Raw genomic sequence first — 23,721 nt, forward strand, 5'->3', positions numbered from 1 at the left:
ATTATTATTTTGTAAATTGAACGAAAACGAATCGAAAAATTCGTTTTGAAAGATCATGGTTCAAAATAATACCTTATTCTTGTGTAACTCTTTTCTCTCCAATATTTTTTTTACCGTCTCTACATCGTTACCGTAAGAGCTTTTAGTGGGTAATTGCAATTTGAAACAAATCAAAATGGAAAAGTATTATGTTCATAATTTAAGCAGTGATTAATGAAGAACAGTTTTTGAATTTAGTAACACAAAGCCTCTTAAGTTTTAAAACAATCTGAAACCACACGTGTTCTGTCTAGCGAACAGCTGAAAGAATGTTAAAACTACAATATTTGCAGCGCATGTCGTACGTTTTGCTCTAAACTTTCTTAAAAATGCATACCTAAGTTATTTCAATACAAACTTGGAGCTAGCAGTTTTATCAAGAAGAAAGGTGTTTTAAAATCTAAAATCACAAAATATCAGCTTTAGTAGCACTCCTTAAATGCATGTTTGTCATCAACGAGCAAAAAAAATAGATTTTTAGGTAGATACAACTCAAAAAGTGGTCACTAAATTTGGATCAAATTTTAATGGGACCACATAGAACCTTTTAAACATAAAAAAAACCATCAAACGGACCAACTCAATAAAAAGATAACGAACATTTAAAAAAATACAGTCTTATTGAGAACCTCCCGCTTTTTTTCGAAGAATCGATTTGTTTGCTAACCATACTTCGTTGCTAAAATACAAGGGAGTGTCGATGTCTAACGCCTTTATTTACTTCACAATGAAAAACTGTTTTAGTTTAAACTTTTAATGCTTTAAGTTTTGTAGTGCAACTTTTCTACCAACTTAAAGAGTTTTTCAACGTATTTTGTTGTGAAGGTGAGAAGCATAATAAATTTGTTAGTCATCGTCAAGACACTGTAAAGCAAAACAAATGAGAATCAGGTCTTCTTAGTTTGTAATAGTCATCATGCAGGACATTCACATCTTATGGATAAGTTTCTGATAACTTATCCAATAGATAAATTGTCAAAATTTTCTCTGATATACTAACCGATACTTAATCAGTAGTGCGATTGGGGCTGAACATTGCAATGTAAAGTCAAATTGTCAGCCAAATGCCAAAAACAAACAGTTTAGAAATGGATGATTGGTATAATTCATTGTTGTTGTGTACCGTACAAACACTCGAGTGAACGTTGAGAACAATAACGTATTAATGGACGTAGCTTTTAACTAGATGAGGACCATTTGCGTCCACATTGTTACAATGTCCGCGCGTTTAAACTCGCACGCTTATACGCTGTTATGTCTGCCGTATTGTGTTTGTAGAGAGACGAAATATATACTTATGAATGCGCTGTTTTAGGACATGATTCTAGTTATGTACATGGTTTTTGAATATCTGAAAGCATTGTCAAATAAACGATGTTTAAATTATGTTTTTGAGTTACGTTTACGGTGGTTTGGTGTAAATTTCAATGAAAGATTTGCTTGTGAATCACAATGTTACTTGAATATAGATTTATTTTACATTACTAAAGAGTTTCGAAAGAAAATAATGAACATCTTGTGTTATCACTAGATAATTAATTTCGATATTTTTGCTTATACAGTTAATTATCAGAGGTCAGCTACTTTACAAACCAAAAATCAAACTTCAACTACGCTACAAGTACTGAAATTTTATTGTATAAAAACAGAAGCACATGAAAAATTATCAAAAACTCATTGCTGATATTTCTTAGCCTTTTCAAAGCACGTGTAACTTTCATTCATTATAAGAAAAAAGAAATCTTATTTTCAAAGTATTCGAGACAGTGACGCGTAGACAATGCCCGTGACCTTAACTCTATTGTCTACAACTAGATAAAAGCGTCGGCTTTAAATTATAAAACTGCTAATGGATTTATGTCACCCGATCGGTTCAATGTCAGCCTTTTATCCATCATAATAAGGTACTCAGACTGTCTGCGGCTCCATTTACACCTGTTATGGATACTTTATTGTTTTTACCTGAAAGTAAACTCGGCGGTGATAAAATCTCCTTTTGATATTGTCGGTTAATTCTGACTACGGTAGCTCGATTTTATTTCTTTGAATCTATCTATTTTTGTTTTGTTGTATGGCAAACTGATCGGTGCCCTTTGTGTATTCTGCAAGCACTATTTTCTTCAAGTAATTTTAAATGTCAAACGCCCGCTAGTTTATTGTACGGAATGCAAAACATTGTGCTAAAGATTTGTGCTATGTAGAATTCAAGAATTTGGCGACTAAGCTGCTGTAATGTATCACACATTGAAACAAAGTTCCTATTATTTTGATGTTTGTGTATGTGTTTTAACCTTTTATGTTCCTTTTTATTGTTGTTCATATTTTCCGTGTAAGTAAGATATACTTAACAAAGTTCATATTCGACGAGTTTTCTCTGCCATGCAATTTAATTTTAATGAGCAAATAGAATTATATTCTTGCATTTAAATTAGGTACGCAGTTCTTCAATATTTATTGCTAGACAGACATAGTATGTATAATACATTATGTTTTTGTTGAAAACGTAAACAGTTTGTCTATTTTATGCGAAACGTGTATTGTATTATGTATAATACAAAGCCTCACGAACCGAATAGTTATGAAATATGAATAACACATTCTATTAATGTCTAAATTGAATCCCCTGTCTTTGTTACTTCTAAATCTCATATTTAGGGCTGCTATATGATTTTAATATTATGAAAAACATATTGAAATAACATTTTATACAAAGGAGAGCTTGTTATAATATGGTTCTTTGAGCGAACCAGTGGAGCTTGTATTTATGTTGTTACAAAATAAAATAACAAAATAAAACGGTACGGAGGTTTACACGCCGTCGGCTGTCACAAAATAACGAGTATTTTTATTTCAACATCAAGTAATTTCAAAACAAATTTTATCTTCGGTCTAGTGCTCGGGTTCACGATCCAATTAATATTTTATTTAACACGTGGACGTTGTAATTATCTCTAGAGAATACAGGAGATATAAAATAATCACTATATTTTGTAACGAACATAAACTGACGCAAGTTTTAATAAATAATACAAGTTTACACAGCTAAGTTTAGTATCTGAATATTTAAAATTCATAAGCAAATGGATCTTTAAGATCAGTTGCATTAACAACCAGACTAAATTGGTCCCATTAAGTTGCATAATGAAAAATGCATATTACTATCTTCAGTATAAGTTTTGCATTTCATAATTTCTTTCCCCTATACATAATAGAATATTTATTACGTGTCGTTTTCGGGTAAGTTTTCAGGGTTACTGTACTAGAAAAATGTTCCCAAAAGTGTATCAAATATTTCATAGCGCTGACAACTATAACTCGGTATAAAAAGACCTTGAAAAGCTTTTTCGCCGATGTGAGAGGTAGAGCGAAGATTCTTTGAATTGCAATATTTTGTGCGAGCAGTCATGCATTTTGACATATTTTTATGCTACGAGAATTTTATGTATGTGATTGGTTTCAGTGGTATTTATAAGGACGTAAATAACATAACACACTTTGTACACATTTATAAGTTTTTTATTTTTGTAAACATATAAAGCCAAATTGCCGACCGTTATTCGGTGTCTCACTGTTTTCTATTAATGAACTGCTGAATGATGTCAATAGAAGCATGTTGATGAGTAACGTTTTAGTCTATAATTAATTAGGGTCTCGTATATATTGACTGAATATGACGATTAATGAAAGATGGAAATGTGAAAAAAAAAGTTTCGATCCAATTTCAATTTCGGGTAGAATTTAATCTGCTAGTTGAAGATACATTGGTTTGTATCCTTGTTTAATAGAGATATAGAATAGGTTGAATTACATATAATTCTAGGACACTCGGCCTTGTCTAAACTAGTTAGTTTGTATTGCAATACACCTATTACAAAAGCCACGTCCACTTCAAAGTTCCACTGGTTCAGCTTGGCAAATCCGCTACAAGTGCACTGCAGTTAATTCGTGGAGGCAGTAGTCGCTTAACTTTATTGTACAAGAGCTCTCCCGTTCGTGGAGTTTGCGTTATATTCTATTCCTATTGTACCCGTGATGTAACAGGCAATTAGGAAGCAAGAAATAAAGTACGTATCGTTTGTGCAACTTGCAGAAACTAAATGTGTGTAGAAAGAAAATAAATTACGTTGTTTTTATGTAAGTACTGGTTCTTACGTTATTGTGTTCTTTTACAAAATATATACTTTTTCTGTACTGCAAATGAGTTGCCCCGTGTTACTATGGGACTAACATTGTGAGTGACGAAACGTGGGTGTTTCATACACCTCTCCTGCACCTTCGGCCATAACAGGCATGAGTTTCTGTATGGAAAAGAGACCTTAATTTTTGTACCTTCTTTGGTTCCACTCAGGACATCTCTCAGGTTACTATCGTCGAAATCAGTTAGTTCAACTGCTAAGTTGTGAACATGACGGACAAAGTTACTTTTGCTTTGAATAACAAATACAATAAAATAATGGATTCAATAACGCATTTATATCAGGCAAAAATGTTTATTATAAACCATAAAATACGCAAACGCGACATTGTTGCCAAGTTGCTAGCCATATTCTATTTTAGACACATGAATATGGTCTGAATTTCGGTCTGAATTCCGTCTATTCTGGCTACAAAAGCAGAATGTCTGACATGGCAGTGTCTGTCATGTATCTTGAATGGCAGCTGAAACGTGAGGTTTAACAAGCTGCGAAACGTTTGTTAATACGAAATACGTACGTATGCATAAATAGGGGATTATTATCGTTAATTGATTGATTAATGTTGATTTAAGCTTAAAATATTGGGATAGATAATAATGTTTATTAAATGCACGTTATCTAATAGAATAGAAGTAGAATATAGGATACGAATGGTTTTTGAAACCAAAAGCCTTTGGGATGTTCTTGTTGGAATCGTAATCAGCGCTTGGATTTTTTAAAGATGTTTTTCTGCGCTTTTATTCTTTAACAAGACAGAGATGCTCTTCTTGATTTTCTTTTTAACTTTAGTCCTTAACTAGATTCTTACTGATTAAACTAAACTTGTTGTTGTCGACGAAGCTCCTAAACAGGAGTAGGGACAGGTTGTTCCTGAGAGACATAGTAAAAAGTTTCACTTTTATTTTTTTGTAAAATAGGATTTTATTCCTTCACACGTAACTGTGTGAAAAAGTAGTAAGTAGGTATGTAGAATAAATTTTATTTTATCTCCATCAGCAACCGCCCGCGCCGTCATGTCGGATCACGTCAATTGAATAAGCCGCTTAAAAGTTGAAAATCCGCTGAAAAATTGAAAATCTTTTTCAGTTTCATGCTAAAGGTCAACACGTGTTTGAACTGTGGATTGCAATTGTCCAATTTGTGAATTTCAGGCTGCATTTCGTACGACTAGTATTTTGGTAATACGGTCTGACAACACCAATCAAGCTACCAATTTGGTTCCGAATGAGACTTTACTGGTGCAGTTAGCAACAGGAGTTGCAATCCCGATCAATATCATATCAATTATTTTTTGTATGATAGCTTTTTGTAGGTTTTTAAATGACATGATTTGAAAAAGCCGTTGTTTAAATGTCTTTGCTGAGGTGGCAGTAGCTTTTTGTTTTAAGTTTTCAGACAAAAAATGGTTTTCTGTAGTTTATTCATTTTTTTCTGATTGATTAAGATCTCATATTAAAATAAAAGAAACCTTAATGCATGTCTTGGAATAAAGTATATTTTCACACAACACTTTGTAACAAATAAAGGGTTGGCATTTCATTATCATGCACTACTACTTTCATTATGTTAATATCTCATTTAAAATCTACATATTCTATTACAAAAGACTTATATACGAAGGTTTTATATCTCATTTTAAATTAGATACGGAGAATCGTTTTCACATTCATTTAAAGTAAGTATTTGCGGATACGCAGCGGGTACGCAGCGGGTACGCGGCGGCCAAACGGTTGGGTATCGTAAAGGCTTTTGTGGCTTTTCTCCGAAAGCCTCTGTGTTGAAATATGTCTTGATTTTCGTTTATGTTAGCGCTGAGCGATGTGCTTTGTATCTTCCTCCGTTTGTATCTGATATAGAAGGACTTTGAGATACTGAATACTTTGTGCTGAATTCACAATAGTGGGGATCTTTATAACATTCAGCCGGGGCTCCTTATTATTGTAATTTCTTAGCTTGAAAGCCAAACTGCATTGTTGGAAGATCTCAGTGGGTAAAACTGTCTAATGCGGCACTTTTGGTGGTTTCTAATATTAGACCTCTCATGATGTGAGTAGAGCGCAGTTTAAACTTTTTATCCCTTAGTTTACTGTCTTTCTTTCATTTTTAGTAAATCGTGAGGTACACGATTAATCATTGTCCATTTTTTTAGTGTAACGACATAAATTACCAAAATTCATGTTACGATAATGGAATTCAATCATTATTCATCAATATTTAACTACACATATTATTATGTATATACTTAATTATACTACATACCTACAATCTTAACGCAGTGTCATCATTTACCTGATATCAGGTCAGGCTTCTATTTACGTAGATTGTTCAGCAGTTCCTTTGTTACAATGTAGTTTGGAAAACCTTTTATTTCCTTGATAAATGATGGAACCTCTTTTGTGAGAGGTAAAACGTCCAACTTTTGTACACGTAAATGTAAGGTCATACGTTTTGCTAAGCTCTATAGACCGACAACTTAGTTCAGAGCCTTGGCATGCGCAATTTATCGAAATTATAATGAATGAATCTGTGTTTTTCAAATGTTAAGTAGTTCTGTAAAAGGTACTGTCAGCTGCATAAGTCTTTGTTTCACTGATGTTCAGAATTTTATATAGGTACATTCGACAGTTTTTTTTTATTAGTATGGTTACTGGTTAACCTAGTGTCAAACTTGTTTAAGCTGCCCGAAATGCATTTAGCATGGCTTTCTTTAGGTATGAATCTTGCAACCAAGGCTTTCAGCTAAGTTGTTGGGCTTTAGTGGAGATTTTCAAGTACTTGTTTTGTTGAAGGCCTTGTTTCGCAAAGAAAGAAGTTTTGAAGTTTATGATTTATTACGTTTACAAGATTTAATAAAGCTTTTGAAGTCGTAGGGATTTTTAGTGTTAGCCAAATTTACCGTATAGTGGTCTTGTTTAAACGATTATACTTATTTTTCTTTTTTTTTGTTTCGTATTCTGGCGACCGATAGTCGAAAACGATTTAATAAAAAATCTTAATATATCAGGTATCATTTTAAGTTCTGAAGAATATCTATTCAAAATGTGATATACTTACCTAATATTACATTTACGTCATACTTCTTCATTACCGAATATTCAATATTAACTGAAGTTTGTAAATTTTCTTCTTCCTCATTAATAATTTTAAATTAATGTAATGAATTAAGGACGCGTTGAGTGTATTAAAAATATTTTCGAAGGAAATTGTGCTTGTACAAAATTTGATATTAGTTTCCAAATGAGAGGCTCCGAAGATTTCATTTTAGAGGATCAGACAGGCTTAATAACTCTTAGAATATGAATTTTAATTAAGTTTGGCGAAGTGTTAAGATCATGTTTTCTTAGGGAAGGAAAATTTCTTACGGGTTATTTGAAATTCTTATCTTTTCTTGTATTTGCCCACTGATAATCTTCATTTGGGTATAAATTGTTTAAAAATTAAAGTAACTCAAAACCTTTCTGTTATCTTATTGTTTCTGTTAACTTAATCAGGTAGAATTATGACAGTTGCTTCCATACACATGCTCACGCTCCTAAAACATAAGGCAACCGCCTTGGTAATACTGGCCCTAAATGTCTTGTTTTACATAGATAACTACCGTCTCACATTACCACACGTAAAATAAAACTACCGTTATCTTAGCGCGATTTATATCTAGCTACATAAACAGAATGTGGCCCCTTTTCAATGTCAAAACATACATCAAGTCTTTACACAAGCTTTTACCTAAAACAGCTGTAAATAGAGGATTATACTATGTAAAACAAAATAATAAATATATTTTTTTCATGATTGTACAGTTTACTAGAGAGATTATACTTTCATATAAGTTTAAGCTATTTCGAGAAGGTCACATATCACATTACAATGATATAACACATGAGCCCTATTCAAAATTACAATACATCATTAAAAAAAGTAATACACTTTACATAACGATAGCATTAGGTATATAACCTTTTCAAAATAACATGTTTTAAAATTATACTAAACTGTAATTAAATAAATTTAATCAAATTATTTTATTCGTCAGTTAGCACATAAATCATGTCATTGAGTTTTATCAATTATATTATCTGCGAGTTGAAATGCTTTCAGTCAATTGCACGATAAAAGTTAATAATCCTATTAGCTCTGTAGCTATAAAATTATTGAATGAAAATTGACAGAGGCTTTTGTAGGGAACGTTAAAATATAATGGAAATGAGAATATAACGAGTAAAGTAAATACTGAGTTTGATTTGACGACATTGGTGACATATTACTATTGGGCGGTCGATACTATCGAGTATCGAGAGTTTGCCATTTAAAATGTACAGATTTTCTTTTAAAATTTGACGATAGAGCCGGTTGTCGATGGTCCATAATAGTTGAAGATCGTCCCTCTGATAGATAAGACGGTAAGGTGTTGCGAGCGGGTGTAAATTCGATTTCTCCAAAAACTAATTACTATACGATTTACAGATACTGGTTTTCGGTTTGATTGTATCTCACTCAAAGTATATTTGTAAAATCTCATTTTTTTCCATCATGCAATTTGAGTTGACATGCAACTTGATACTTAAGCTGTTACTCAGTCTAGAAATTTTAATATAGTTTTCATGAAAATATACGACATGACAAACGACAAACGTGAAACAATTATTAGTATATATTTTACAGCTATGTGTAAATGTAGAAAAAGCCAAAGCTGTACAAAAGTCAGCTAATTAACAAAAACTCAGCCTCCTGTGGTTTTGTGGTGAAGGAAAACGAATATAAAAATAGGAAGCTACGTTTATTTCTTTGTTTAGTACAAATTATACAAGAATATTTTAATTTTCTCTGAACGTATGATAAAAAAGCCTATGTATGTCGACAACTATTTTATAAATTGCACTTATAAAGTTTTAGTTGTAAACTTCAAGTGTTAATATGTTTTACTTATCATTTATTAGTGCTGTAATACAACAATTTAGATAATCATGCGCCGTCATCAAAAAACACAGGAATGAATATTTAAAACGAACTATTGTTGTTTAAATACTTTATTTACATATTTTGTTTAAACGATGGGATATTCGTTTTAAGATGTTTGGATGTGAATAAAGCAAGAAAAGTTTGTAAGCATTGCACCTGTAGCAAGTGGCGTTCTCTGGGCTCTGCCTACCCCTTCGGGAAAAGGCGGGATTTTATATGTCTGTGTGTGTTTGAGACACTTTTTTCTCTTCATCTATTATCTAAAGTATTGCCGGCTGCGAGAATACATATTTTTCGCTATACCTCTCTATTTCATAACTAACAAGTTACTTTAGTTAATTTACTCAAAAAGATAATCGTCATAGAATAAGGAATACGGCGTTGAATCATTATCAAACATAATTTCATTCGAATGATTACTAACTTAACACACACATAATTAAATTACCATAGCATACACCCAAGATTCCAAGTACATTACATACCGAATGAGTTAATTTACCCACATTACCGCACGTTAAATATTAACGGGTGCTGGCAGAGGTCTTGACTAAATAGATTATAACTACCTACTAAGAATAATGAAGCAACGGCTTAGATAGCCATTAAATGTATAAATGGGTTTGAATTCATTTACATATTTATAAAAAGGGTGAAGGGTTTTAATAAAGTTAATAGAAAATGTTTTACTAAGTGATTTTGGGTGGAGTCTTTCGTGTAAAATTTTCTGGTTTTGGTATATTGTCTTTGGCTTTTATTCTATAAATCTTTCATACTGGTAACTAGTTGCGATAAGACAGTAAAGAAATATAAGCCTTTTTCTGAATGTTATATTACTAAGTGGCGATTGAAATCTTAAAGTATCGTTTGAAACGGAAAAATCGTTTCAGTAGTAGGTAACAAACAAACCAATATGTTTTTTTCATTTAGGGACTTTTATTACAAAGTTATATGTTTGTTCTATCGTACCCTAAATTACTTCACACTGTTAAAATTTATGTCAGAGTCTTTGTAGCGTAACCATTTTAAATAAATCTAGTACAGAGTCTGAGATTGAGTCCAAATAAATTTTGAGTTAATTTAATTCCTAATATTTTTTTTAGAGCGGTATTTTCGCCACGTGTAATATTAGCCAAAATGTACTGGGCAATATAATGGAAAGTAAGTTCATTGTATTACCGTATAAAGTTCTAAGTTGGTAACAAATACCAAGAAAATCGGGCGGCAACGTCCAAAAATATTTTATAACAAGACATTTTGAGACAAAAAGTCTTTAAGTCCGTTATTCTTTTCAACGTAAAATTATGTCAATTTTATCGAAATCTCTCAAAATCGAACTTATTCTCGGTACCATTACTTAAAAGGACCGAAACAAACTTGTTTTAATTATTCAGAGAATTTTGTTCGCACTTCTTTCTACGTTGTGTAATAGACATTCTTTCGTAATAATTTATCAAAACGCGAAGATTTCTCTTTAAAACTTTAAATGAATTATGCATATTGATTAATTATTCTGCCAGTCCGATTTATTCTCTAGATTTAGAGATAATGGATTTTAAAGTAGGCTTAGTGTTACTATAAAGCGTAACAATATGTGTAACAATAAATGATTTGATTTGATTTGAAAGCAAATATTTGGTTTGTAGTACTTATTTACAAAACAATACTAAGTGGCGGCCGAGGCTAAATAAGGTCCTACATCGAAAAGTACTCGTATCTGTTGTCGCATCTTTATATCGTGAAAATCTATTGTCTAGGAAAAGTATACACTTCTTACACTTTTCTTCTCATTTTCAAATATTTGATATAATTTTACATCATAAACGTTTCAATAAGTAAGTAAAATAATCACGGCAATTCCCAAAAATTACGCACCATTTTCAAACGTATCATATCAAAGGATATGACTTAAAATACCTTTTCAAAAACGCGCATAACATTACCACATATAACCCATGGGTATAGAGATTATCTATAAGCCGCTTCCAAGAAAATACCTCCTTGCATTTTCTTCAGCAAAGATTCTACGAATAAAAACGTCATTCTTTAATCCGATTACGCTCCAGGCTGGATGACTGTGCGACTTGAGTTATAGCTTTTGTAATACTTTTTATAAAATGTACAAGAAAATTTTATAAGATTTTTCTTTTAAAATATTGCTGCCGACGTAAGGTAAGGTAACTTTTTATCGTGATTTGAATTGTCAGCGAATGCTTGAATACTTTGTTTTAGTTTCTACTAATTTACATAATACATAATATCACCGTTATACTCCTGAAGCTCGAAGGTTTATATTCTAATATGAATAAAATAAAACCAAGTACTTTACTCGAGCAGAAAGTACCGTCAGTCTTTTCTAATTTCCCTCATCGAAACCGAGACCCCATGATAAGCAGTCAGATACGCTACCGGCGCGGCGGTAGTCAACAGTCGCAGTTTCTACTAATTTATGTATTCAATTAAGAAAACGCTTTTGTTATTTTCATTCTGATACCCGAATTCCTAGAACAGTTTCTATTGAACTGTACTACACAATTCCTGTTACCCAAAAAATACAGATACATTTTCCCTACCCGTTCAATCAAATAATATTTTGGAGGCCATTATAACGAAGTAGTGTAAATATATTGAACCAAATCGATAAGTAATTTGACGTCGAAGTATCTACGCAGCAACTAGGGAGTATCGTTTACTTTTTCTTATTGTAGGGACCTTGTACTTGTATAGAAATATCCCTTCGGACCGTTTTCAAGGTTAGAGATGTCGTACGTCGGTTTTTTTTCGTTAAAACTCGGTAAATAGAGCTTGTTTTGGCCTCTGGCTGTACGTGAGTAATCAAAGTCTGCGTTTACATAAATATCAGATTGGGTGGTTATTTAGGTATATTTTGAGCTCTCGTTACAGAGTAAATCTATGATAAAACAATGAAAATCCCTTTTCGTAGCTCGTTTTTAAATTCACATATTAATAGAAAAGTTGAACAAATATATAATAATCTTTGGTCACTGCCTACCCCTATGGTAAAAAAGCGTGATTTTATGTACGTAAATAATAAATATAACAAAATAAGGATCTGATTGGCTTAAAATTCGTATTATGACTGGGCTTGCCTAAACAACGTTACTTTATTAATTAAAAACAAGTGTAACTTAGAAGTAATGTACCTGTAAACAAGCTATAAAACATTTCCTTACACTTATCGTATCGTGTTTAGAAATTAGTACAATGTTTAGATTTACGTTCAACATGAATTCGTGGTTTTCGTCAGCTCAATTATTATCGCGTTGGAACCTTACTATACTTTGAAATTAACTCTTAGTAGAGTTGTTTAATAATTTCTGGTCTGTTTCATTATTTATATTCATTGCTTTTACTCTTGGAATTTAAGGTAATATTGTAGGAAAGTTTTGATATATCATATTCTCGCAAGTCCAAGCAACATTTAGGAAGAATAATGAATCGTATTCGCTTACTATTCTTCCATAGTATATATTGATTATTTACGAGAAAAAAAAATGGATTAAAAATCAACAGAATTATACACTTCCAATAAAAAAGCAAAACGTCTCCCAAAAATTTTCAGGAAGTAAGTGTGGCGTAACAAAAAACATGAGGTGCCTTTCGTTATTTTTGGCACTAAGTGTATGTTCAGCCTATTCTGTAATAATCTCTGGCTAAATACATTGCCATTTGCCATCTGCAAATCTAGTAACTTAATGTCAATATTGTTTTTTTTTATCGCGAGCGTAACAATAGATAATAATAATGGTCAGCTCTTTTACTGAAATGTGACATCAAGATTTTTTCGCCCCACTTTAACTAGGTATTCAATTTCGTTATAAGTGTTACTTAAATGTCCAAAGGGTTCGAAAGGCCTAAAAGAGTGGAGTTAGATTTAATTAGTGTAACCAGAGTAATATCTTTCAGTTTATTTTGGAAACGGGAAACTCAAAGGGAATGACTGATTAGTAACTTGACGGCTTAAAATAAATTTCTCATGACGTAGACAAAGGCTTTGCCAAAAAAGTTGGTAAAAAAAGAGAACAAATTACGAAGATTTTAGTGAATGACTTTTTTGCTAAAAATATTTTTTATCCCACTGCTGGGCAAGGGACTCCTCCGAGGAAGGGGGCCTTGTGTCCACCACACTGGCCAAGTGCGGATTGGGTACTCATACTTAGTATGCCCTCAAGAAATGTTTTAAACAATTATTACATTTAAATACTTTGGCTTGATCGAAATAAGTATTTATTTTGTCGTATGACAATTTATTTTCACAAATCAGGAATAAGAAGATACTATAAATAAAATTTCGATATTACTTTGAAATTTCAATTGTAGTGAAAATAGTTATAAAAAAATATATGCAAAATTATGTACTTTTAAGGAACTTTGATGAGCACCTTAATTAAGTTATGAATTTATGATTGAAACCAAATAACATTTATTATTTTGATTCACTGTGAAATGACTGGTTTCAGCAAAATTTGAATTTAGTATGAATTATTCAGCATTATTTTAAGACAAACGTATTCATTTTCTCCGGTAGTGAATGTAAGTTGAAACTTTAAAAAAATACTTCTTATTACGACTTCCAAATTTAATCAGCTTTAATAAAAACATTAACAACACAAAGCTGGACGTAATACCAAAGCTACAAATAAGTAAATTGAAAAAAAAAAGTAAATTAAAAGAACATTAAACCTTTTTTGTTAATCATTTACTTAATTTTTATACTGGCTTGTTTCTACATTACTAAGATTTTAAAAAGAATAAAGTTTCGATGCTCTTTTGTTTTTTTTATGAGCGTCGTGTTTAATTACAATATTGTTTTGATAACATTTTTATTTTATTTACTTTATTGTGCAGTTAATCATATTAATTTACAAATGTACCTTTTATTATAAATGCGTACAGCGGAAACGACACAAGATAACGTCGCCCCTGTCCCTGTGGAGTTTACCGCTTTTAATAAAAAGGCACATAAAATGTACGTTTCTAAATTAACCTACCTTATATCAGCGTCCTTTGAGAGTAATTCTTTCAAATGTTTTATTCGTTGTGTTTTTGTTCTAGCATTGTCCTGAGGCTGCTCTGGTATCAGCCAGGGTGCTGGCTGCGGAAGGGGCTCCGGCCACACGTTCAGCATCGGGAGTGGAGCGTCGACCTTCAGTTCCTAGGCCTCCATTGTGCAAGAGAGGATCTGGCTCTTTGCTGTCAAACTCTCCACCACAATCCAGGTATTTAGTTATTTTTTTTATTCCGTGTTAAAGTATTGAATGTAAGGTACGTGTGTCAAATATGGCCAACGTCATCTAATGAATTGTCGCTAGTGTCGGATGTATCAGAACGGCGTACCTATTTGTCAGCCTCTCCAGGGCCCTGCTCGTCCAAGTGACGGTTTGGAATAATTTTATGTGGCCATATTTTTTGGCTGGATATATATTTGACCCAGGTACCTTATTTGTCTTGACTAACTTAGGTTTATAAATTGCCAGAAACCTGCACCAACTTTAAGTTCTCTGTAGCACTTCGCAAATCGCCCATCTATCGATCGGCCGCGACGATAACCGCATACCAAATGGTGCCAAAAAGCGTATATATTGCTACTAAATGTTGGCAAAAAGCAACTCATTTTCTATAGTATGTATCTATGTTCTTTATTTTGTATACCCTCGCCTCAGGGCTACCTAAAACCTTCGAATAAATTTCGGCTTTACCCGTGACTAGTACTTAATCAATGAGACGTCTGATAAAAGTTTCGGGTCATTTATTTACTCGAAGTTAGATCGTTAATTTGTAAATTGAAATTAGGGGATCTTAACGGCGAAAGTTACGAAACTACTGTATTTTCTAACAGTCATTAATAGAGTTCTCTAATGTAGTATATTATCGTCCTAACCCATTTTTTTACCCCCTCTGTTAGACAGTAGTCTATATGTCAGCTGATTGTGTGGTCGCGGGTTTGAATCCCGGATCGGGCAAGATGCTATTAGTTTTTTTCGTATTAAGTACGACTATAACAGAATGTCTCTCATGGTGCCCGGGGTTTAGCTACCTAACCTTTTACATGGGACTAACATTGTAAATGACAAAACGAGAGTGTGCTTCATACACCTCTGCTCATACCTTCGGGTATAACGTGATGTAGTTATGTATTCTCATTATCGTTTAGAGTCAAAAGTAATTTCAGACAAGGGTCGTGCAGTAACTTTACAAAAGTTAGAAAAAGTAAAGCTTTTTGTTTTCGAGTTGCTAAGTAACAAGGTTGGAAAACCGATCACACTCATTCAACATTTATGACTAGGTTACTCCGAACATAGGTCAATGTGAACGAAATCATATAAAATGTATGCAATCAATATTTTTTTCCGCCCCCGACGGCACTTTAATCGGACCAGAACATATATCTATGTAGGTCTGTGGCCGAATTTATGAATCGTATCATATGACGCACTTAAAAGATTGATATTTTTCTCAAGAAAGATTCTCTCAATGGCTAGAATCGTTACGGATATTAATCGTCTGTAGGTTTCAGACAGTGCTGAGTCTAAAAGCCGATTCTATTAAAGGAATTCAATAGTTACTCGTCTGAAAAGAGTATTTACTGAGAAGTTTTACGGAACATTGAAGTAAAATTTCTTTCAGTTCAGTGTCAATTGAATTATGAAACCGTGAGTTTCTTTACATCGATTACTTTGTAATACGAATATGGCTCTTCATTACTATTTATTAAACTTTACTTTTTATACGAAGTAGTATAATTTTATAGAAATTATTTGAGTATAAAATAACATTTGATAATAAATAAATCGTGAAATGGATATACTCGTATATGTATGTGCGATTTTTTCCTCTTTAAGCATTTTTCTTACCACTAAAAACTTATAGAAATCTATATTCAGAGATAGGCAATAAAGTAATTTTATAGTTCCCATCTATTAAGTTAGTTTAACAAGTTCTTCTTAATGTCAACAATCACGGTCGAGCTCGGAAGTTACTTTGAATTAGTTAATTTGTGCCACTATTCCGATTCTTAGAAGTCACACTGCACAGAACTGGAAATAGATCTAAGTAATATTTTAGTGGTTAGTCTATTACTGATAAATGTGAGACTAGCGATTTTACAAAGCTTGAGTTCTACCACTTGAGAATAATAGAGCTCTTGAAGTAATTTTAACCTTTCTTTACTATCACAGAGGACTTTATTTGTAAAGACAAAAGATTGCCGATGGGCAGTGGCCCTGCAATAATTACAGCATACTCTAAGTGTGGTTCAAGCGTGAACCAGCGAGCCTAATTCTTTTTTACTTTATTTACAAATAAAGTAGTTTGTCACTCGTTGAGCATTTTATGAACGAAAAATCTTATTACATTTTCCAGTAAGTAAAATATAATATTGTAAAAATGGCTATCGTTATTAAATATGGACATGTTGGCAGGTGCGATGCGAGAAAGCGGCCCGTATTACTGTCAAGTGTAATATGACACCAAGGATACAGGGTGGACCTTTTTAAATATTCATTTAGAATATCTACATTAAAATGCTTCAACGTTTAATAAAAAATACCCTCCCAGGTTCGGGAGAAGGAGGCCCTTGCCCTTGCAGTGGGACTGTAAAGATTAAAAACAAAATACTTTTTGACGTCTAATGACAGGTGCAGTTTTGCGATTTGAAGGGCTGAAAAATCTCACTTACGGATTGTCTATTATCATTTCATCAAAATAAAGTTTCCTCCTGAAAGTAATCATAAATCTTACAATGTCTTTCATCAATCGTTAGGGTAAGTCGTACATTTTAATTAAATAAAATCCACTCTATTCATTTTTTTATAGTTAAGCGACCGACATTATTCTTCAAAGTACCTGTTTAAGCCTCAAACTTAATTTAAGGCGTTTGTATTAAATTTTAAATAGGTTCCGTCCGTTTAGCGCCTTAGCTGAGGGATTTTACCCTTGTCACTGTAAGCAGTGCGCCTACACTGAAATAATAATGTCTTAATTAGCTAAGAAGGTTTATACTTTTGTGTAATAATATTATATACGAGGTACATAACGTATTTTAGGACGGAAAATGAGCAACTTGGTTTCTTCTTGGTTACGATTTCAGCTTAAAATCGTAAGCCGTACTTACGTGTAACCGTTCTCGTAAGTAAGTGTAAGTGTTCTCGTAGCCCATCAAAATAAAATCCTATTTGACTAGTTTTCCACTCGTATTCTTGAATTAAATAACAATATACATAGATATTTATTAATTATACGTAATATCACATTGCACATACTATCGCTTATTTATTATTGGTTACTTTATATCACCAACAATCCTTAGAAATAATTATTACTAATTAACAAAGCCAGCTAGCTCCGCATTAAAAGTATTGCAATCCTGCTAACTAATACGCTGTATTTTTTTTTCTTTTTAGAGCTTTTATAATATACACCATGAATAATATAATGTAGAAAATCAAATCTCGTAGTGATGATGACAATACTATTCCAGATGGTCCCACCTGTTATATTAGCGTTTAATATGAATGTCGATCATCAGCTGCTGCTGGTGTATCTGTAATTGAATGTCAAAGGGTAAACTCGAGAGGTTGTATGGAAAGGTCTGAGCTATTCAAATAATAATGATCTCAGTACGATTTCTTCAAAAAAATCTGTTACGTAAGTTGTAACACACATTTAAATATACGTTGGCAATGATGCGAATTAGTGAATTGTCAGAATACTGATAAATAGCGTAAAGAATATTGTCCGTTTATATAGCCCTATTGTCTACTGAAATGGACACCTATTTATTACGAGACATAAACGTACTAACCAATTTATAATAACTGAAAAAGATTCAGTAGCTCCACAAAAAACGGCTTCTTTTCTGCCATAAAAACCTAATCCATTTACATAATATCAGTATGGATTGCAGAAAAATCGCTCACGAACAAATAAATGGAGGACGATTATTCATTTAAATTAATGCCATTAATAAAGGCCCTCGCTTGTGGCGAACAGGATTCCAACAAATGGATTTGTCCCGGTTTTGCGGAACATCTAGACAATTTAATCCATCTTATAATTTGTACTGGAATTATGCACATCGGGTTTGATGGAAATATATTCTAATGATAAACATCGAATTGTGGAATTCAATATGGCTGTGTTGCTTTATTAGATTTGTCGGATGCATTGTTTTTCTTTGCGTTTTTTAAAATGTGAACTTACAAGAGGAATTATAGGCGGCACGCTACTGATAGATAATTATAATATGTATAGTGTCTTTTGACCGGTTAAAATTTTAAAGGTGTATTTCACATCGTGTCTTTGTAACATTACCTACTCGGAAAATGAGCAAAAATGTTTAGTAACATTTAACAAATAAGTCCCCAACCCGCACTTGGCCAGCGTGGTGGACTCAAGGCCTAACCCCTCCCTCATTACGGGAGGAGACCCTTGCCCAGCAGTGGGACAGTAATGGGTTAAATTTATAACATTCAAATATCATAAGAAGGTACAACATTGAAGACTCTATTTTCTTAAAATTATTATACAGTCCTTAGCCTAGACTGCTACTTAATATTTTCATGATTGAGAAATTCAATAACACTTCACTCGTCCGAATTGGACTTTTATACTAGGGTCACTCTTAGACATGAATAAGTGATTTTTACTTCAATGCTAGTGGATACGGCAGTTATTTTTTCCAATCGACAATTACTTTGACATTTTTATTAATTATTATCGCTGTAATTCAGAAAATTTACACAAAACCTTAATAAATTATACACGAAACTGGTCCTCGTGAGTGAAAACCGTATGAAATATATTCGAATCGCGAACAGACGGACAGGCAGACGCGGCAAGTGATTTGGTTTTGTAATATGTAGTGACAAGACCAGTACAATTTTCCTTTTAGAAATACGGTAAACAATATATTCGATATATGAGACTCTCATAACCTTTTCATGATTGGAAAGCTTATGTCTTAAGGAAGACTACGACGTAAACTTTATAGGTTTACGCTCGTAAAGTTAACGCAATGTCTTCAGTATCGAGTAGCTGAGAGGAAAATGTTTATAAAACTCTTGTGTATTGTAAGAATATTGCATCCGTTGTGGGTATTATTGCTGTGGTAATATGGTATATGGAAGTCTTTCTATACTTAAATACTATGCCAAGCCTATATCATAAAGCGTAGGTAAACTAGGTTTATTTACATTACATCATATTAAACGGTAGGCAGAGGCCAAAGTACGCAACTTGCTACGATCCCTATAAATGTCTTTCGCTGCATTCGCATTCATACGTCCTATTTAAAAAGACTATCGCTTACGACTTATGTGTGCTGAGTTAATATGTTAAATTCTATTAAGAATAATTGATTCATTTGAGTTAAAGACCCTAATACAATAACTTATTCAAATATCACGATTTTTTCGTTTAAAATTGTCTATTGATTGTGACTTATTGAGACGTTACTATACTTACGAAATTAGTACTAAGTTAAGACCGAATCATCACACATTTTTCACTGCTAACCTACATTATAACGACTTTATTTAAATAAAATTAGTCTCCATTCTTTATTCACAAGTAGCTGTGACATTCGTCGCCTCACGTCGTGTAGCCCGTCTACATTGCACATGTCTAGAATGTTACATCGAGTTGCCTTCACTCGCTTGTGAAATTTTATAACAAAATGTGAAAAATATAACGTTGCAGATATTGCTGTCTTTCCATCAGGCTTAGAAAAACTTCACAGAATATTTGATCGTTCTCTCGAAACACGGCCAACGATCTATCTTTATTTTTCTGCGTTTCTGCTACTACTATACAGTATCTTTGTATAGCAATGTTTTAAGTAAATATTATACTTTCGTAGTTTGGGTTTCCATATGACGCCGTCATAGCATTCTATTGGCTAAAGGCCTTGCAAAAATTAACCTGTAATTAATTTTTCCAGCTCACTTTGTTTCTGTAGCATGATGGTAAAAAGCCTTTTAAATAATGTGCCTGTCATACCCAAAAACATCCAAATACGACTTGTACTAACAATTAAATAGGGTAAAGAAATACTATCTGCTCTTAAACAACCATTAGGTATTTGCAGAACAGTTGAGATTTATCACAGACTATAGCAATTTCCTTTCTGCCTGTCTGGCCGGTCACACGTGTTATTTTTCCATCGCTTTATTCCAAGCTTCAAGACAAGTGGGTCAAGGTGGCTCCTTTCTCGTTCCTTTAGCTTACGTGACCAAAGAGCGGTCGCATGTGCAATCTTGTTTAACATGTCGTCAGTAATCCGCCATGAAATCTAACAGAAGGAACCACTTTTCATATTAGCGTTAGCACGTTTTGCTTGCTTGTAACTTTTACTTATGCATAACATGGTGATGTAAAGCGTAAGTAATATTTAATAGCGGATTCACTGCTTAGGTGCTGTTTAGCTTTCATAATGTTCTTTAGCTTTGTAATAAGATACCAGCTTCGTAATATAATAACAAATTATAGCAACTTATGAGCGAAAATTAAACCAAAAATGTTATATGAGTCGCTCGATTGTCTACCACTGTCGACTAGTGATAACCAGCTAGTCATTGACAAAAATTGTATGAAAATAAGACCAGCGCCGCTAGCGTCCATCGCAGGAACTATTTTGTCAGTACATTTTAAATGTCAAACTTTCCATACTCGATGAACAGAATCGCGCTACAGAGTAATACATACGTCTTGTAGTTTAATATTTTAATGTATTCCGAAATCCCCTTCGAAAGGATATTGAGTTAAACGGCGTGTAATCCATTTATTCGCTCCAACGCCATTGATCTGTCAAATTGAACACAACTTAGTTATAATATACCCGAGCAAGTTACTGTAGTTTGAACATCTCGTGTAAACAACAAATTGGCCGTTTAAATTGCAAGATTGAGCTTTGGGAATGTTTTATGAGACCGCTTGCGACGACAACTGGTACAACCTGTGTCAAGCAAGGTAAAAGGGCTTGATTGTATTAAACTACGTATAATATAAGTATTTCTTAAGCCACGCGAAGGTTTAAAACGTATCCAAAAAACGATCCCCTTTGGATGAGTTTTAGGTAACCTAGCTGACAGGTACAGCAATTGTTATTAACCTACTGAACTGATTATCTAATTGACACTAATTCAGAAGTACTAGAAACCTCTTCATCAAAAAAATATCTTTAAAAGTATAGTGTCCCACCACTAACATATTCTACACGCGCTTAGAAACTATTTATTAAATTTCAGCATTGAAATTAGTTTAGAACTAAGTCAGGATGTATGAAATTTGTGCAAGTTGGATTAGTTGTATAAAGTTCGCGTCAGGAACTTATGGATAAGGAGTGATGCTATTATTATGTATGTTCAAAGATGTTTGTAAACTACAGTGTAAGCCTGTTAAATGTTATTATTAAAGTAAAGACAACAATCGTTATAAATTTATAAGATACTTTCGCCGAGTTTGTTAGTTTTTTCGATATAAACTCAAAATCTATCTAATGGATTTTCATGTAGTTTTCACCAATAGATAGAAAAATCGCCGAGGTAAATTTAAAGGTATAATTTGTTGAAATTTCGATTAAAAGTAACTTTTTGGACAAAGTAGCGGCGAGTCGCTACTAGGCAGATAAAAAAGGCTGAATATCTCAAAATCTGATGTCATCTAGATTATTCATCTTTTTGGCCTTCACTATTCTAAAATGTAATACAATTTTCTGTTGACATTTTCTCTTATTTATTGCCTATTCCTTATATATTATATTCTAAAGGTCAATGAATACATACTCAGACTTTATTACCAAGTTCTGTAACTGTACACGAAAAGTTTATGAAGAAAGCCTGTATTGTCAACATAAAAGTTTCATATAAAGAAAGAAGTATGCGCGGGACTTGTACGTGAACAATATGTGAGGAAACTTAGTTGTTCAGTATCAAAGGATCACAATAGTTTGTGACACAAAGGTTTCTGAAACAAAAGAACTACTGACACGTGAATCATTCATCTTTTCAGACCAGAGATAGAAATAGACTTTATTTTGTAGTCCAATTACTTAGTAGAGACCTTTGTATGCAATTTAAACGGAAATATTCAGATCCTTAATTTAGGACACCACTAATCCGTAAGTTTATGCAGCTGACGATAGCCTGTTTGACAGAGCTACATAATATTAGAAATCGTGCATGCCAAATCTCTACTAAGTTGTTGGACTATATTTATATTAGTAGATATGTAGAGTTACATCTATTGTCGTAATAACTCAATTAGTATATTTGATTTGAATGCTAGAAACCATCTTAAAACAAATTGTCTTGCCTGTAAAAATATTGTATTCAATAAAATCAATAAAAGGCATTAAAGAATATTTGAGGAAATATTATTGCTTTCATTCTAATAAAAATACTTTTCTTCGCTGTACTTGAAATACTTCAGTAAGCCTGTGTATGATCGAACAAAAAAGTTTTCCTTTATCTTTGAGCCTATGAGTACTTCAATTCGGGAAGCCCACTCGAGTGGCCACTTAACACGGAACTTTATAAACGTTTTGTGCTTTTAAAGCTAATTGACCAAATTTTATAAGATTTGTTCAAAAAGCAATCGACGCATACTTTATTATTTCTATCGCGCTTTAGATAAAAAATTACAGTAATAGACTGACTTTTTCGTTGGCCGGTGGCCGTAAGTGTCAAAAGTGATATTTAAAATAAAGCTTTAAAAAAGCTCGAGAAATTGCTTATCGATAAATATAATTGAAAAAGATTCTGGAATAATTACACGTAATGCCACAATTTTCTTAAAACTTCTGCTATAACGCATGGATAATTTGCGTCCTAGGTTGCTAAGAAAGTGTGATAAGTTATAAAATAACGATACCTATCCTAAATAACCAACACAGCGTACAAAGTTGAAAGGGTAAGCTATTTAAACTGTCGAACAAATGTGGCATTATGGCCTTTACCCTTTTACCGTAACATAGATAAATATCGCAAGTTAAACAAGTTTGCTACATAAATTCAATAAATAATCCATTACTGGGAAGGCTACTATACCAACTCTAGATTACATAACAGATAGTGTATGAATACTTTTTATTAATGCATGTTTTAATTCCTGCGTATTCATAAAATGCTAGTTTTTTTAATATTAACTTGTCTCTATGTTTCAAGTAGTAGTCTTACAGTGTGATGATGATGATCATGCGACCGATTTTGGATTTCGATTTTTTAAAGTGTATGAGACTATGGTCAGCGGCGTGTGGCAAAAAAATTGTAAATTTTCTTTTAGATTTTTGTTAGCAGAACCGAATTATTTGTTAGCGAGAATGAGAGCTTTTATGATTACCGATAAAGCAATTAAAAATAATTGGGAGCTAAGTCTGTTTTGATAAGTCTCGTTTTAACTCGTATTTTGGAAATTTATGTGAAATGCTGGTCGACCTTTTTATGTAATTTTTTGCACTAGGTATGTCAGAACAAAATTATCCATCGAAAGAATAATCTATAATAGTTCA

At 32.8% G+C, this 23,721-nt stretch overlaps 1 protein-coding gene across 2 annotated transcripts in view; it reads left to right on the forward strand.

Annotated features, from left to right (window-relative positions):
• LOC142981702 (small G protein signaling modulator 2-like) overlaps positions 1-23,721 on the forward strand; it is an 84,880-nt gene that overhangs the window by 38,604 nt on the left and 22,555 nt on the right. For both annotated transcript variants that reach the window (XM_076127775.1, XM_076127776.1), the window contains exon 4: positions 14,271-14,434. In XM_076127775.1, the coding sequence (XP_075983890.1) occupies positions 14,271-14,434 (164 nt within the window). The remainder of the gene's footprint in view (positions 1-14,270; positions 14,435-23,721) is intronic.

Source organism: Anticarsia gemmatalis, chromosome 20 (genome assembly GCF_050436995.1).
Source record: "Anticarsia gemmatalis isolate Benzon Research Colony breed Stoneville strain chromosome 20, ilAntGemm2 primary, whole genome shotgun sequence".
In the NCBI taxonomy this organism is placed as follows: domain Eukaryota; kingdom Metazoa; phylum Arthropoda; class Insecta; order Lepidoptera; family Erebidae; genus Anticarsia; species Anticarsia gemmatalis.